This window comes from Mastacembelus armatus, chromosome 9 (genome assembly GCF_900324485.2).
Source record: "Mastacembelus armatus chromosome 9, fMasArm1.2, whole genome shotgun sequence".
Lineage (NCBI taxonomy): Eukaryota > Metazoa > Chordata > Actinopteri > Synbranchiformes > Mastacembelidae > Mastacembelus > Mastacembelus armatus.
This window is the reverse complement of record NC_046641.1, coordinates 4,268,636-4,283,402: the sequence shown is the minus strand read 5'-3', so window position 1 is coordinate 4,283,402 and position 14,767 is coordinate 4,268,636. Positions and strand designations below refer to the sequence as shown.

Below are 14,767 nucleotides of genomic sequence, written 5' to 3'. Positions count from 1 at the left end.
TCTGAAACTACAGCTGAGCTGACAGCCCCTGTTTATTACTAATCAAAAAAAATCCAAAAAAGGAAATTTACATTTAGGGTTTATGGACATACTTACTGGTATTAAGTTTGCAAACACTTTTGAGAACAGAAGAAAAAGACTGTGCTAACTCATTTGATGTGTGCAAAATTATACTTTTTCTGACACTTATTCACATTCTAGCTGTGAATTAGATAAGAAGATTCATGCTGCTGTCACCACTTTCATCTCTATCATTAACGATCAAGCTACAACCAGGAATAGTTAGTTTAGCCAAGCATGAAGACTGGAAACTGATGGTTGGTTACAGTTCTTCTCACCCTGATTACACTGTTTAGGTCTATGTTCATGAGCATGTTAATTAGAGAGCTTTAGATGCTCTGGGAGGCACCTGCTTTACCTTTCACCAGACTAGCTGTTTCCCCTTACATGCAGTGTTTATGCTAAGCTAAGCTGACTGGAGTTTGATATATAACAGCTAAATATGAAAGTGAATCTCAGCTAACTCTCAGCAAGAAAGTGAATACAGGTATTTCCCAAAGTGACAAACTATTCCTGTATGCTAACTAAACTGTCTGTGGCTCTAACACTGTGCATATCAATGTGCTGCTGTAGCTCATAGTCTTTGCTGCTTCTGTCTGCCAGTTAACACTTTTACTATTACTGTGACTGTGCTTAATACAATAATAACACTAGTACTTACAACAAAGATAATTGGTATCATAAGGTCAGCAGTGGTTTTTATTAGTTTTAATACTTGACTGTTATAATGCATTAAAAAACTGATGTGAGTTTGAAACCTCTAATGTATATGACCCTGAAGCTGTTGAAAAATCTTATCTTTATCTTTCTCTCAATTTGTATCTATGATTTATTTATACACATGGGTCACTAGTGAGTTCAAACTTCCAGCCAAGTTACTTATAATTTATTTCCGTCTGTGACATGAAGCAGAAACAAATAGTTTGTTTCAGAAATGGAACAAGTTTACACACCACTGAAAAGGAAGCTCTTATGATCTTCCTATTCCTCTGACTAGGCAAACATTAGTGCGCTTTGAAATGTGGGAGGACTTTGCTCCAACCGGCACAGAACCTGAAAAACAACCTGGAAGTGTTTAATGGGGCTGTTATTGTTTTCAAGGCATTACAGTGTGCCTGACTACAGATGTGAATGAGATGGGAGTTGAAACAGGGATGTAAAAGAGTCAGTCACTGGGTTTATGGAGAGAAATAAAGCAGAGATTGTGTGACAGGCCCTGATGAGGGATGTGTTCACGCCATCTGGGTTGTTTTAACACTGTGGTCACTGTGCCGAAGGCTCTGTATTGTGTCCTGATGTTAAACACAGAGGTGGTAGTCATGGAGTTGAGGTTAATGTTTTGTTCTGGAGACAGAGAGAGACTGAGCGCTCTCGTCTTTCTCTGGCTCTCTCTTTCTCTGTCCTAGCTGTCAGCACGGACGGTGAGCCTGGGTAGAGCTGGCGTCTAATTGAAGAGCAGCTCCACACCCTGTCGTCATTAATCACCAGGCCTGTCAGCCGCTGCTCAGGACCCCACAGTGGCACTCTGCACCGTCTCCACACTGACACAGAGGGGAAAATATTAGTCCCCTCTATCACTATCACCATCTCCACTGATACTACTACTACTATTTTGATTACTGTTGTCATTCTAGTACCACTGCCGCTATTACTACGACAACCAGCATTACTGTGACTGACTTCTACATGACTACTACTATGCTGCCTGCGCAATTACTGCTTCCTTTAAGAATTACTGTTTGATCGCTTTCTTGACAAGAGGTCATTTCTTAGATTTCATTTTTTGTAGAAGGTAAACAAGATATAACATGTTCGTGGTTATTTTTAAGAGGTACTGCTCGGTAGATTTTACCACCTCTGGAGCGATCCAGGTCAACTGCTTACCTCTGTTTCCAGTCTTTATCCTATTTGCAGCATCATAGTTATTTTGATGGATATGAGAAAAGTATGGAAAGCAGACCTGAATCTTTCCCAGAATATCAAAGTATTTCTGTTTTGCTTCTGTATATTAGCTTATTTCTGTTGAAACATCACTAGAAAACAAAATCATTTTCTTTCCAGAACAGCTTTCTAATAGGTAAAAAAAAAAAATAAGAAAGCATAATTTCTTCAGAAATGTGCAATTTTTCCAGGGTTGTATCACTAGTGCCGTACTCAAACTAGGGTCAAATATTGCTGACATATGTTTAGCAGAAATAATATTATCGCCTTAAAAAATGATTACCATTTGTAAGCCTCCAGATATGTTTGGTTTTTTTTAGATTTTTTTTTAGTTTGACTAGGCTTCAAAGATTTTGCAGACAGCTCTAGTATACCATCAGCATTTTTTAGACAAAATAACATTAAATAACAGATCCACAGAAATCAGCAGGATTCAGCCTCACATGTGTCGCCCTCCATGGACAAAGGATTAAGGCTACACACACATAGTTACACACACTGGCGACATAAATGGAGTGTGTGGGTGTTGACTCAGCTGCGAGAGTGTGGTGGGGGGTGGGAAGATAGATGGAAAAGATTGATGAGCGTGGGGATAGGGAGAATAGTGAGGCATTTGATGAACGAGTGTAAACTGGCAACAGTGGAATTAATTCCACCCCTCCGACAAGATTGAAAGTTCTCCCCTCTGCATGACCTCCATGCAGTGTGAATCATCTTCAGATTGAAGCCGATGTACACAGTCCTCTGTCTGCTATCAAGTAGCATGCCACCAGCCACAGTCACACAACTCGAAAACAAGATGACACTAAAGATGTATATTTTAGGTGTGGGTGATGTACCTACCCTTCTTCTAAAGATTTCACTTGTACTTCACTAAAACAACTTTAGGGGGCAACAAAATCCATCTCTAGAGTTGTAGCTTACAAAGAAATATACTGCAAATACACATGTGCAACACTGCAGCATTAAAAACAGAATATCCTTGACCCATTTTGTCTAGACTACTTCACAAAGTCCATCAAAAAGCCAGCAACAAGAAAGTTAGTCTGTCCTACTCCAGACTCTTGCGTGCATAGCTCCAGTTTCTAAAGAAGAAAAATAAGTGTACCATCCTAAAGAGCTACCCAGAGCAATGATCAGGGCGCCGTGACCTTGCTGGTGTGGCAGGGGCTGAATGTGGTTTGGGAGGGTCATCTATTTTGTTAATGGTCCTGTCAAGTGACACCTGTGCTTGCCTTTCCCCTGTCTGGAGTGCTAATGAACCGCGAGAGTAGAGGAGTCTAGGAGTCGGGGTCAATAGTCGCCTCGGATACTACAGCCTCTTCGCTTTGCACCACCTACACCCTGTCAGCCAAATAGAGTGGAGACACAGATACATTATCAGGCTGAAACACTCTAATGGCACTGCTGTGGCTTCACGATAGAACGACTCCTTCCCTTCAAATTAGCATCTAACAGCTCTGAGTGGAGAACGCTGACTTCAGAAAACCACAGTGCAGCAGAGAGCAGGCAAGAAAATGGCTCTTCACATCAGAACAGAGGCCTCCATGTTTGTGGTTCCTGTAAGAGAGCCCACTCTCCTCAGGGGAGGTGTCAGGACTTTGATGAATATTTCTCTATTAAGTGCCTCCCATTGTCAGTTCTGGCCTTTGTGTTGCAGGCCAATCCATCAGACTGTGTGGAGATCCTGGGTCGACACCTCCCTCAGGTCATTATTGGAGTCCTGGTGACCCAGCGGCCACTCCACACAGCTATCCACTCTGCTGAGGAGGCGCTTTTCAGGTCTCTTAAACAAGACTCAGCAATTAGGAGCTGCACTGGCAACAACAAAAGCAATGTGGCTGATGGAGAGAGGAGGAGGGATGAAAGTCCTCAGAGAGTAGCTAACGTGGCTAGTGTGACCAGGCCCACCCTCCTTGGGACTGCCCTGTCAACTGATATGAGCCATGAAATATTACACATAGCCACATATAGCACAGCTGTAACAATCCTAATGATAGGTAGGCCTAGATAAGTGCAGTGCGGTGGTCTGGTAAGATTTACTCCATCCTATGTGACAAAGGATAGTGCTATATATAGCAATCAATGAGGAAAAAACAAGTTGAAATCAGGTATCATTTATTTAACAAAATAAGACCTTTTCCTGTTGGTTGGATAGCACAGCCATCACTTCCGTTTTTATTTATGTCATTTTATCTTATCTTTGTACCATTTGCATCGGTGTCCCCAACTTACTGGCCCCAAGTAAGCTTGAAAAAATATTACATCTTTGCATATTTACAAATAAAAATAATAGCACTGTTATTAAGATAATTCTCATGGACATGCAATTCTCCAGAATTTGAATATGCAGCAGAAGATGAAGAAAAAATACAACAGCAAAGAGGAGATAAAAAGAGGTCTCCAGAATAAAGCCTCACAGTCCATCTTCATCGTGGTGCAAGATTTTTATTTTTAGAGTGTATGATAGGCATAATGGTACTATACTTACTGTAAATCATTCTTTTTTCAGTTAGAATACTTAAGAACAATTTATTTGGACAGCTAAATTTCCCCCCACCCCAGAGCTGAATACCAAGCGCTTGAGTGGAAAATAAATACAGACTTTCAGTTCTGGGAGACCAATATAGAGAAAACCAAACCAAAAAACAAAATCAAGACTGTTGTAATAATCCCACAATCATTTTCACCCTCTGTTCTGCCATCTTTCAACACTAAAGTCTGTTTTTTCTGTGATGCAGGCAATCATCACTGGGTCTTTTTTGCCTTTGTAGCGCCAGTCACAATCCTGAGGCTAACAGGTGGTATTCCTGGCAGACAGACCAGCAGGCATGATGCCCTGTACTGGTGATGACCCCAGTCTCAAGAATCCATCTTCAGGGCTGCTCTGGAGAGTCCAAGCTGGTGGCTGCAGTCTGTGGGTATCAACACTATTTCAGATATCACTGGTATCCAAGGGCTGAGGCTGAGCCCAGTCTCTGACTGTAGAGGGCATAGGGGGAGTAATAAGCTGAGGAGGAGGGGAGGGACGGCATGGGAAGCCCTGGGGCTCCGGGCAGATGAGTTTTGCTGTAGGGATGGTAGCGGGCCAGGCCCAACCCAGGAGAGCCTCGTAGGGAGAAGCTACTGGGCAGAGTACCTGGGCTGCTGGGTGGGGGCAGGTGGAGGTGGCATGAGGCTGTTGAAGAAACTGATGAAGGGTATGCCGACAACAGCTTACTGTCTACCATTCCAGGCAGTGCGGTATGGGTACGCAAGTGAGCTAGTAGCTCCTCTGAGGTGGCAAAACGCTTGTCACAAGGACCTCCGACAGACACCCAGTTACAGGCATGGGGCAGCGGTTCATTGGGGAGCATGAAACCATAAGTGTAGAGGGGATGGGAAAGGGAGGGGGTGGTGCTGGAGGACAAAGAGCTGGAGTGCAAGGAGTGGAGATGGTGTGACGGGTAAACCAGGGGAAAACCAGACTTGAGGCTCGAGGGGTCATGGACACAGGTGGAGCAGTTACTGCCTCCTAGGTGGGGGGCACTGGGGTAAGTCAGACAATATGGGTCCCGACATAAGCCCTGCATCAGAGACGGAGGTGAGGCCCCAGTGAGTGGGCTAGAGCTGGGGTGTTTCCCTGGAAGTCCTAACCCCAAACTGGCCTTGGTAGGATCCAAACCAGGAACAAACTGGGAGGGGTAGCCAGCATAGGCACCCACAACAGAGCCGTGGTAGCCCATGGTAGCAGGAGGCAAGGGGAAGACAGAATGTCCTGGTTTAAAAGGGGAGACTGGGGCGATGTGCCCAGAGCCCAGGCCAGACTGAGACGAGGCCTGAGGGTCAGCCTTGCTGTCCGGCCGTGGGCTGCTGGCGGAGCTGGCATTGCTGGAGTTGGTGCTGGCACGTATGTGGCTGGAATTTGCTAACTGAGCCCCATCCATCCCTGATTTAGCTGCATCTGAGTCTTTTTTGGCAGCACTGCTGTTGGAAGTGTCCGAGCTGGGCTGTTCTGAGCTTCCAGGTTTGTTGTCCATGTGCGGGACCTGGGAGTGTTGCGGGGGCTGTGTGGAGGGGGAATGGCTTTGTCTGTGAGACTGGCTCTGAGTGTGCAGGGGAGGAGAGCTGGAGATGGGTGACTGGGAACGGGGAGGAAAGGATGAACACAACGCACTGCCACCACTGGAGCTTACATTTGGCACTTTGAAAGCTGCTTTATCTGAAGGCCCCTTTGTCACTAGAACATCCTTTCGACAGTCACTTGATGACTTGGAGTAAGGCTTGAAGCTTGATTTGTCCTCCAGGGATTGGTGCTGCTCTCCAGGCTTGGATGAACGACTAGAGGACTCCTTGTCTCCCAAGCTGCCGGAGGACAGGGAGGCCAACTTGGAAGAGGAGGGGGGGTCTGGTTTGCCAATTTGAGAACAGGTCTGGGCCAGCAGAGCCAAAGGACTCTTCTTGGCATCCAGCTGAGGAAGAGAAAAAGAGAGCAAAGGGGTAAACAAACTGTTTGTTTAGCTCACTTAATTACATTTTATCATCATAAGACATATTGAAACTCTTACAAAAAATGTTTTACTATGCTGAAATTAAAATGTTTTTATGTTACTTTTCTGATCAAGCAATGCACTAAATAAATAGTAGAGAAGTCTCCATGACTGCGCATTTATATCTGACGTGGATAAAGGAAGTGAATGCAACACTGACGCTGAAGTTTAATAAAGAAATAATGACAACATAAAAGGCATAAAGAGTCTGCACAGACGTTTTTTATGAAGATAACATTTATTCATAGCCAATTAAAAAGAAACCTTTTACATTACAGCATAAACAGCATATTAATTATTGTAGTTTTACATTTGTACACTCAGCTTTCTAGCAAACTTGCCAATAAATCGCTGTGCGTAAAATGGCGCATATACTGACGGTTTTTGTGAGAACAATCCTCACTAGTCTTATTCAGCCTTGTGCTTAATATTAACAGAAGGAAGAAAAACGATACGAGATGAAAAGAAAAGATCTTAGAGAAAATCTAATTTTTGTTTCTTAACTTACTTCAATGCTGACTGGCGCGGATGTCAAGGGCTGGAGATACTCCGGGTGCAGCAAGTGGCCGCTGTGTGCCGTCAACATCTTTACGACCCGGATGGGTAGCCTTTTAGCCTGGCGCGAGGGATCCAAGGGAGAAGGACAAGTCGTGGGTGTGGAAACGGACGGTCTCTCCGCTCCTGTCCGGTGTGGACCACCGTTGGTGGCGCTGCGCTCCGAGGACTGGCTGCGTAAAAGCGGTTCAGATCCACCGGGGGGATCTCTCATCTGGATCGGAGTGCGACGAGGGAAAACGGCATGTAAGGAGTGGACTCAGTGTTGAAATTCATTTACCAGCACGTTTCATAGCGATAAATTCAATCGAAGAGAGTGCGGTAATCCGAAAGGGCATGTGCTGATGTGCGCGTCCTCCGTCCAACACGAGCTCTTTCTATAGAGGAAAAAATCGCCCAAATGTCATCCTTCACAAGGTTCTTAAATATCAATCTAATTATTCCTAAATATTCCTTCATCCAGTGTTGACAAAAGAGGAACCGAGCAAAAAACAACACACCATAAGTGGCAGTAGTCAGTGCTCATCAAGATACGGAACAAGTGAAGGAGTATTCCCGCAGAGGACAGTGAATCTGACAATCCTCCGGCGCGCGTACCTCTCTCCCTCTGCAGCAGACAGCAGCCTCACAGTACCTCACTTCTTCCACATACTAAAGACGCTAGGGGAGGGATTTCAAAGCAATGAACCGCCGTCCAATCACAAGTGCCTGCATTGATAAGCAGGGGCGGGACAATCCGAGGGCGGTTTGTCTCCTAGCCTCACCCTCATACCCAGGCTGCGACGCATGGCTGGAAATCTGTGTCAGTGACCTCCCTAAGCCACATGCAAACTCGACATAACTACTGCAGATATAAATACTGTAACACTGATTTCAGGACAGTTTTTAAAATCTCTATTTATATTAAAAACTGTGCAGCTTAACAAATATCCCCAGTCAGGGTCAACCAGCCTGTATAGTTTCTATGGAATGTATCTTGTAAATAGGAGCATTTTATTTACAATAATAGCGTCCTGTCCATGGAGGATTCTGGTATGTTAATGGTTTTATTGCATTACACAAATAAACTCCCATTGCCATTGGGCTTAATTCAATTTTTCCAGCATAAAGCAAATTCACATGATTCGATTTTTGTTTTTGTTTTTTGTTTTGTTTGTTTTTTTGTGACAGTAAATCACATCTTGAGCTTTTTTTGTTTGTTTTCACAGTCACACCCTCTAAAAAAAACTTCAGCATTAAGTTTTATATTTTAGATTGTTTTGCATCTGGTTTTCTTTCATAGCGTATATGACCATGATACACAATAAACAAAAGACAGTGCTCCTCCTTGGCTGCTTCATTAGTAAATCTGGTAATTTAATTTCATTTTTCATAAAGCACAAGCAGCTGTAACTTGATGGGGATTTCCATTCTGGCTGGAATGCCTCTTCAAACACAATCAGTTTGCCTAAGTGCTGTCCATAATCCGAGTTGTTACACCACAGTTTCATTCAGGCTGTCCAAAGTAGTGCCATAGATTTGATTACCTGCTACAGGAAACCACAACAAGCGTTTCTTCTGATGTTTCACAGGTAAACTTGTTTCGCGCTTCACAAACCAGGCTTTATCACACAGCCTGCTTCTCGATTATAATGGCTACCACCATTCCTATGCAGCTGTCAGGAAAGGATGAAGTCATTTCGGCCTCATTCAGCAGGTCACTGTGTGACCTGTCATCATTAGGCTTAGTCGTCACTCATCACCCACACATGCTGCCACTCACTCTTTAATGACATGCGGAGAGCCAAGAAAATGTGAAGGTAAAACGTGCACGTTGCCAAGTGTAGTAAATCTCCTTTTGAATTTGCCTGTTTGTTTAGAACTGTCTGTCGCCACCTTGGACCGAAACACACAAACAGGTGACGCGTAACAACTGTTTTCTCACTGTGAGATTTACAGGTAAAGCTGAGAGCTTACAAACATTTTTTACAATACAGACTGCCAGTTAAGTTGCAAGCTTTCCAACTGAGATCTTGTTTATCACGCAGTCACCTGCTTGTTAAAGGGGTAAGTAGGTAAGTCACTGCATTGTGGGTGGGGTTGCATAAGTAAGGGGGGGGGGGGGGGGGTTAAAAGGAGACCAAAGAGGAGGGCATTGGGAAAAGCCAGACAAAGGCAGTGAGAGAATGAAACAAGGGAGGGCTCAAACAACAGGGAGCAGCTCCTTTCATGTGTCCCCTTGATGTAGGCTGGTAACAGCTGTTTTGGCGTGTCGATGACTGATGGCTGTTTCCTGTTGTGGATATTTTAAGGGGGCAGCTTTCCCGTTAAAGAGGCTTCTCAGCATGTCCAGGTCCCACTGGCCCTCAGGGCATTTCCATAGCTTTCCAGGGCTGTATCAAAGCAGAAAGTTTGTCTAGAAGAGCAGCCAAACAAAACCTCCCGGAGGGGGCTGATAGGGGCTGAGGAGGAGCGAGGAGGAGCGGACCCCACATGCCCCTGTGATCCTTTGATTTATAGAACCGCTGAGGCCTGTAATGGACGCCGTAGCTCTGCGGCGGGGCCTAATTCATTCCTGTGTTGAAAAGCTGCTGTTTGCCTGGCTCCAGAGTAAATATATAATGCTGACATTAGGCAGCTGAATTCTTCAAACCTGGCTCAAGCAAATCCTCATGTGCTCGTTTGTCTTTTGCTCCATGTTTGAAAGACCTGAGGCGTTTTGTGGCACACACAGGGATTAGTGTCGTGTAGATGCTCTGTGTGATTGTTTAATGAGGGGCTGACATTGATGTGAGCTCATAAGAGTTTTTTTTTTCTTTTTTCAAGTTATTATACTTCTACAGGCTTTCACTGGTGTCAGCCAGACTTTGACAAGGTCTGGCTGCATGTAGTACTGTACAAAGAGCAGGGGAGAGAAATGATAAAAACGCCAAAGAGGCAGAGGAGGGAAAACGAGTGTAAATAACTCCTATTTAATTATCTGTGACTGACTTATGGGGTGTGTGGAATGGGAATAGAGGCCTGAGGCTGGGGCTCTGCTCTACCCCTAGTGTTTTCTCCAGGAGTAATAAAACCAAGGGGAAAAAAAAGTGGATTAAGACAGTTTCATGGGGTGTAGCAGACATGGCATTTAGACCCAAACACTTAAAAAGAGCCTCGCAGGCAACATTCCAGCCAGGACAGAATGTTGAAACAAGGATTTCCTTGAGCTAAAAGGTCCACAAACAATATCTACACAGTGTACTTAATGTATTCACACTTCCTCATTTATCTTTCTTTGGTTGCCTTTCCCTCTGAATGTGCATGTGCTCACACGTGAAAATCTAGCCTGTGCTCACAAGCACAAACAGACAGGCCACACTGTGCACGATAGTATCTTAAAAGTGTGTGTGTTCTTGTAGTTCTTACACAGCATCATCATCATCTCTTCACAGTATATCAGTGTGTGTATTAGAGTCAAAGCTGTGGCTGACAACCTTATCTCTGCAGTTTAGGAGAAAGATTGTCTCTCTTGTCAGCTCATCACGTTTCACAGACTAACGCTCTTATCCACTCTGCCTACCTGTCGTCTATCTGTCTGCATTATAATCACATCAGGATAATAGGCTTCCCTCTGTGTTTGTAAATTGGCACTTTTATTTGTGAATCTTGCACTGCTCAGGGTTCTGCCTTGTTGTACTCACTACACCTGAAACGCATTGCTAGACAGGCACGTAGGCTGCACACCACCCACACCCGCCGCGCAACCTCGAGTCCTCTCTCCACACTCGGAAACAAAAGCTGCTATTGTCCTCCACAAGGAGAAGTTATCAAGAGCATGGAGAGAGGAGGAGGGAGCGAGGGGAGAGTGGGCACTGCCAGACAGCGTCTGCCTCAAATCAGATCGTCCTGCATTGTTGTGTGAAATTTCAGATGACATCAAAAGATGTTTTATTTTCCATTGGTCTGATGACAGAGGAGGGCCATTTTGATAGAAGCACAATCAAGGTATTCACAACCTGGACCCGTGACAGGTCCGGCTGAAGGAAGAACAACAGGCTGTGCAAAGAAAATCTCCCCAGCACATTCCTCATGCTTGTTAAAGTCAATGCTGCTTCCTCTACTCACAGTCAGAGCCACTGCCTCAGTGTCTTCATCATCCAGTCTTTTGTTAGGAGGAGGCTCCTGGGAACTGGCTTTCTTTCCTCAAAGCCACGCCTATTCTGTCATACTTTCATAACCACAGCAGATTTTCTCATCAGGATTTTTAAGTTACGCTTTGAAAAAGAAAAGTTGTGCAATTGATTAGCCAATTTAGGAGAATGACTTTGGCATTCACGACCAGATAAACGAGAAGTTACAGGAGGTTGATGTAGCCACAAACAAATATTAGCAGGGGATGATGGTGATGATGATGATGATGATGACGATGATGATGAGGGCCAAGCTTCAGCAATATGTGTCAATCATCACCATCCACAGTGAGGCCGAGGCAGGTCAACTGATACGGCTTTGATGTGACAAGGGATAGTATCGCTCAATTAAAAGACTATCAATGTGTAAGTAAATCAGCGCCTTTCAGGCTTGACACATCAAACAAATGGTTATTAAAGCGACCCGCCCATGCTATTAATCTCTCTGCATGTGCTTGTCAGCCCTAGGTCAGTGCCAGAGAAGGAAAACCTGCAGAGAGAATTGACTACAGGGCATATGACAAAGTCAGTTTATAAGACCATTTGTAGACCCAGTCGTAAACAACACATGCAGTGGATTTTTGAACTTGCTACTTTATTGAGTTGAACTAAAGTTGGTGTAAAAGATGCTGGAATTTACTTTTATGAATTCTCTTTAAATAAGTAGTTTCAGAACAAGCAGTAATGAAAAACACATTCCAGACACAGACCTGGTGTGGCCAAAACATTTTTCTCAACTAGGTCCTTGCAGTGACAAAGCACCGTGCTTGTCCCTGGCAGTAATTCACCCGCTCAGATGAATACATGAAAGTGAGGCACCACCATATATCACACGTGTCCCCTCCCCCTCATGTGCACCATGTGAGCCTTGCAAAGTCACACACGGCCGTTTGTTATGCGACCGCATTCTCATTTCGAACTCTGCGTTGAGGGCTACGGGCCAAGCTGACACTTATGAAATATTTCCCTTGCTGACCTTAGCTACTGCCTCAGCTGGGGAGATTAATCCTCTGTCAGGAGACACTGGGAGCAGCAGACTGCAACAGTAGCACGCACGCACACACACACACACACACACACACACACACACACACACACACACACACACAGACATGCGCACACACACTATGTCTGATCACTACAAAACATGGCAGCAACAATAGCAGTATCAACAACTCTGTTCTGGTAATAATAATTACAGCTTGTGATGATTTATTTCAACTCTACTTGATAGTGTGCCAGTAGCATGGGAGGTGAGAAAAGAGAAAGATGGCATACATTCTTCTTTCCCTTTCAGGGGTCACCACAGCAGATCAATTGACCCACATTATGGATTTGGCAGAAGTTTTTTTTCTTTTTTTTCCACACCAGATGCCCTTCCTGACACAACCTCAGTGTCTGAGGATAGCAACCCCTGGTTTTTCAAGTTGTTCTCCCATCTAGGTACTAACCAGGGACAGCCCCACTTAGCTTCCAAGAGTAGGTGTTATTGGGAATTTGCACTCCATTGTGCCTGCTTAAGATGGCACGCATTGAAGGTTACAAATCTGCAATTGCATAGTGCACACACCCAGAACAGCAAGGTGCAGAGAATACAGAGCAACAAATAATAATTGCAATTTACTGTTCACTGTTTCCTCAAACAGATTTTTCAGTGTGCTCGGTATGGAAGCCAAGGAAGGCCAGAAGGACTTACATTTTAACTTAAATCTCTCTAAAACCCTAATTGAGTAACTTGACTGCATTTATTTTACTTGGACAATTATTTGACTCTTTCAAAAAAATTAAATTAAAAGCAAAGAATTTATATGCTGCGTGAAATACAGACACCAGAATTCAAGATGGAAATAAACACTCAAGCATTGAGTCTACTGAGGAAAACGCTGCAGCCACAATGGATCAGACTGTCCCAACAGGTTACTTACTGACAGTCTTGTGAGCAAACAAAGAGATGTTCAGATGAGTGACCGGAGACCTCAGACAATTTGGTTTGATAATGACACCACCTCTTCACCCTTCTTCGTCTTCCTGTCTTTTGCTTCAGTCTCTGTCCAGCTCCGTCCTCTCTTTATGTGCAGCCGCAGATGACTTGGCCAAGTTTGGTCTTTTATAAAAGGTTATTTAGTTGCCAGGAGAGAGGCAGTTCCTGCCAGAAGGTTGCACTGCCAGTGTATTGTAAATAACTCAAGACAGCGTACAAGAACAGGGCTAGGGGTTGTCGGGGTGAGGAGGGGAAGAAAAGATGGGAGAGGAAGGAGAGGGGGTGAAAGAGTAAGTGCCGTTTTCTTTTTGGTCCATGTTGATGAATGAGTTTCTGAACAAGGCAGAAAATACATCATATCACCTTTAATGGGTACACATTTCTGCAGCCATAACTCAGTGTTTAAAAACAGGGAAGGGAGGGTGAAGTACGACATCATATATTCCTCCCAACGACACTTTTACGAGCCCTCCCTGCAGTATAAAGTCATTGATTGCTATTTCAAAGCTCCATGTTAAAGTCAGCGCTGAGTACCTCCAGCTGCCAGTGACAAGGAAAGACACAGAAACTCCTTTACCACATGGAATCAGGAACGCAGCCTGGTCCTGCTGAGTAAAGTCATGGGTTTTGTGGTTCACACATACGTTTTCTTAATGGAAAAATTCTGTTTTGAGTCTTCATCCCAAAATATGAATGTTTCAGAGATTAGGTGTTTTTATACTCACCATGGGTGGTCATAATGTAGAACAGTGACAAGTTTGGAAAAGGACAAACTCACAGAGGCTGAATGAAAGAATGTACAAATTTTAAAGATTCAGTACTGAAGGTACAGGACATGGCTATGGGCTGCTGCGCCGGCATGATACCATGATTCCAATGTGACTCACAACCCACAACTGCTCCTTTTTTATCATAGCCCAACCTTTACTACTGTTTACTGGTGTTTGGTCATAGAAGTATTAAGCTAAGTGAAGTCGTTGAGATATTTTACAAAGTTGTTGAGATGTTTTACAAAAGTGAAAAAATATCAACAATGTTGAACTGAACTGAATGAATATTTAAATGATCAAAGTCAATAGGTTTCATCCTCTGGGGACCATGAATGCTTTCAGAACATCTTTCCAAAGGACTGTTGCTCACAACTACTGAGCTGGCTGACACTGACACATTAATAAATTCAGTGGTTAATGTGTGCTCTCTTTGTAAATGAGTAAAACAAATGCCTGTATAAATGTCTACAGCATGTGTTTCAGTCTGGATTGAAGTGGTGGATAGACCAACAGCTGCCATCCCCAAAGCTGAACTGCTAGCGTGCCTTTATAATAAAATGCTTAGCCTTAGTCTTATGTGAAGAACCTCGATAATTACCAGACCAGTCTGGACCAGTCATATGTAGGTTGAATGTGTTTGTGTGCCAGAAAGAATGAGTGAGAAAGAGAGTGACTGATCTGCTAAAGAGGAAGGTAAGTGTGAAAGAAGTGGATGGAGACACTGTTAGAGAGGGAGAGAGGGACTGCTGACTGGACTTATGGCTTTGGCAAATTTGAAGT

At 44.0% G+C, this 14,767-nt stretch overlaps 1 protein-coding gene across 1 annotated transcript; it reads right to left on the bottom strand.

Annotated features, from left to right (window-relative positions):
* Positions 1-4,433: 4,433 nt before the first annotated feature.
* znf703 (zinc finger protein 703) lies at positions 4,434-7,719 on the bottom strand. Its single transcript, XM_026322472.1, has 2 exons — positions 7,039-7,719; positions 4,434-6,452 (listed from the first exon to the last, which is right to left on the bottom strand). Exons 1-2 carry the CDS (start codon positions 7,297-7,299, stop codon positions 4,944-4,946), a joined length of 1,770 nt encoding a protein of 589 aa, XP_026178257.1. The 5' UTR covers positions 7,300-7,719; the 3' UTR covers positions 4,434-4,943.
* Between the last annotated feature and the right edge of the window lie 7,048 nt (positions 7,720-14,767).

What these genes read in the sequence shown, in the direction of transcription:
- znf703 (XM_026322472.1), bottom strand. Translation starts at nt 7,299, where the DNA reads ATGAGAGATCCCCCCGGTGGATCTGAACCGCTTTTACGCAGCCAGTCC. An exon ending in CCGCGCCAGTCAGCATTGAA is followed by an intron (nt 6,453 to 7,038) that starts GTAAGTTAAGAA and finishes TCTCTTCCTCAG; the next exon opens with CTGGATGCCAAGAAGAGTCC.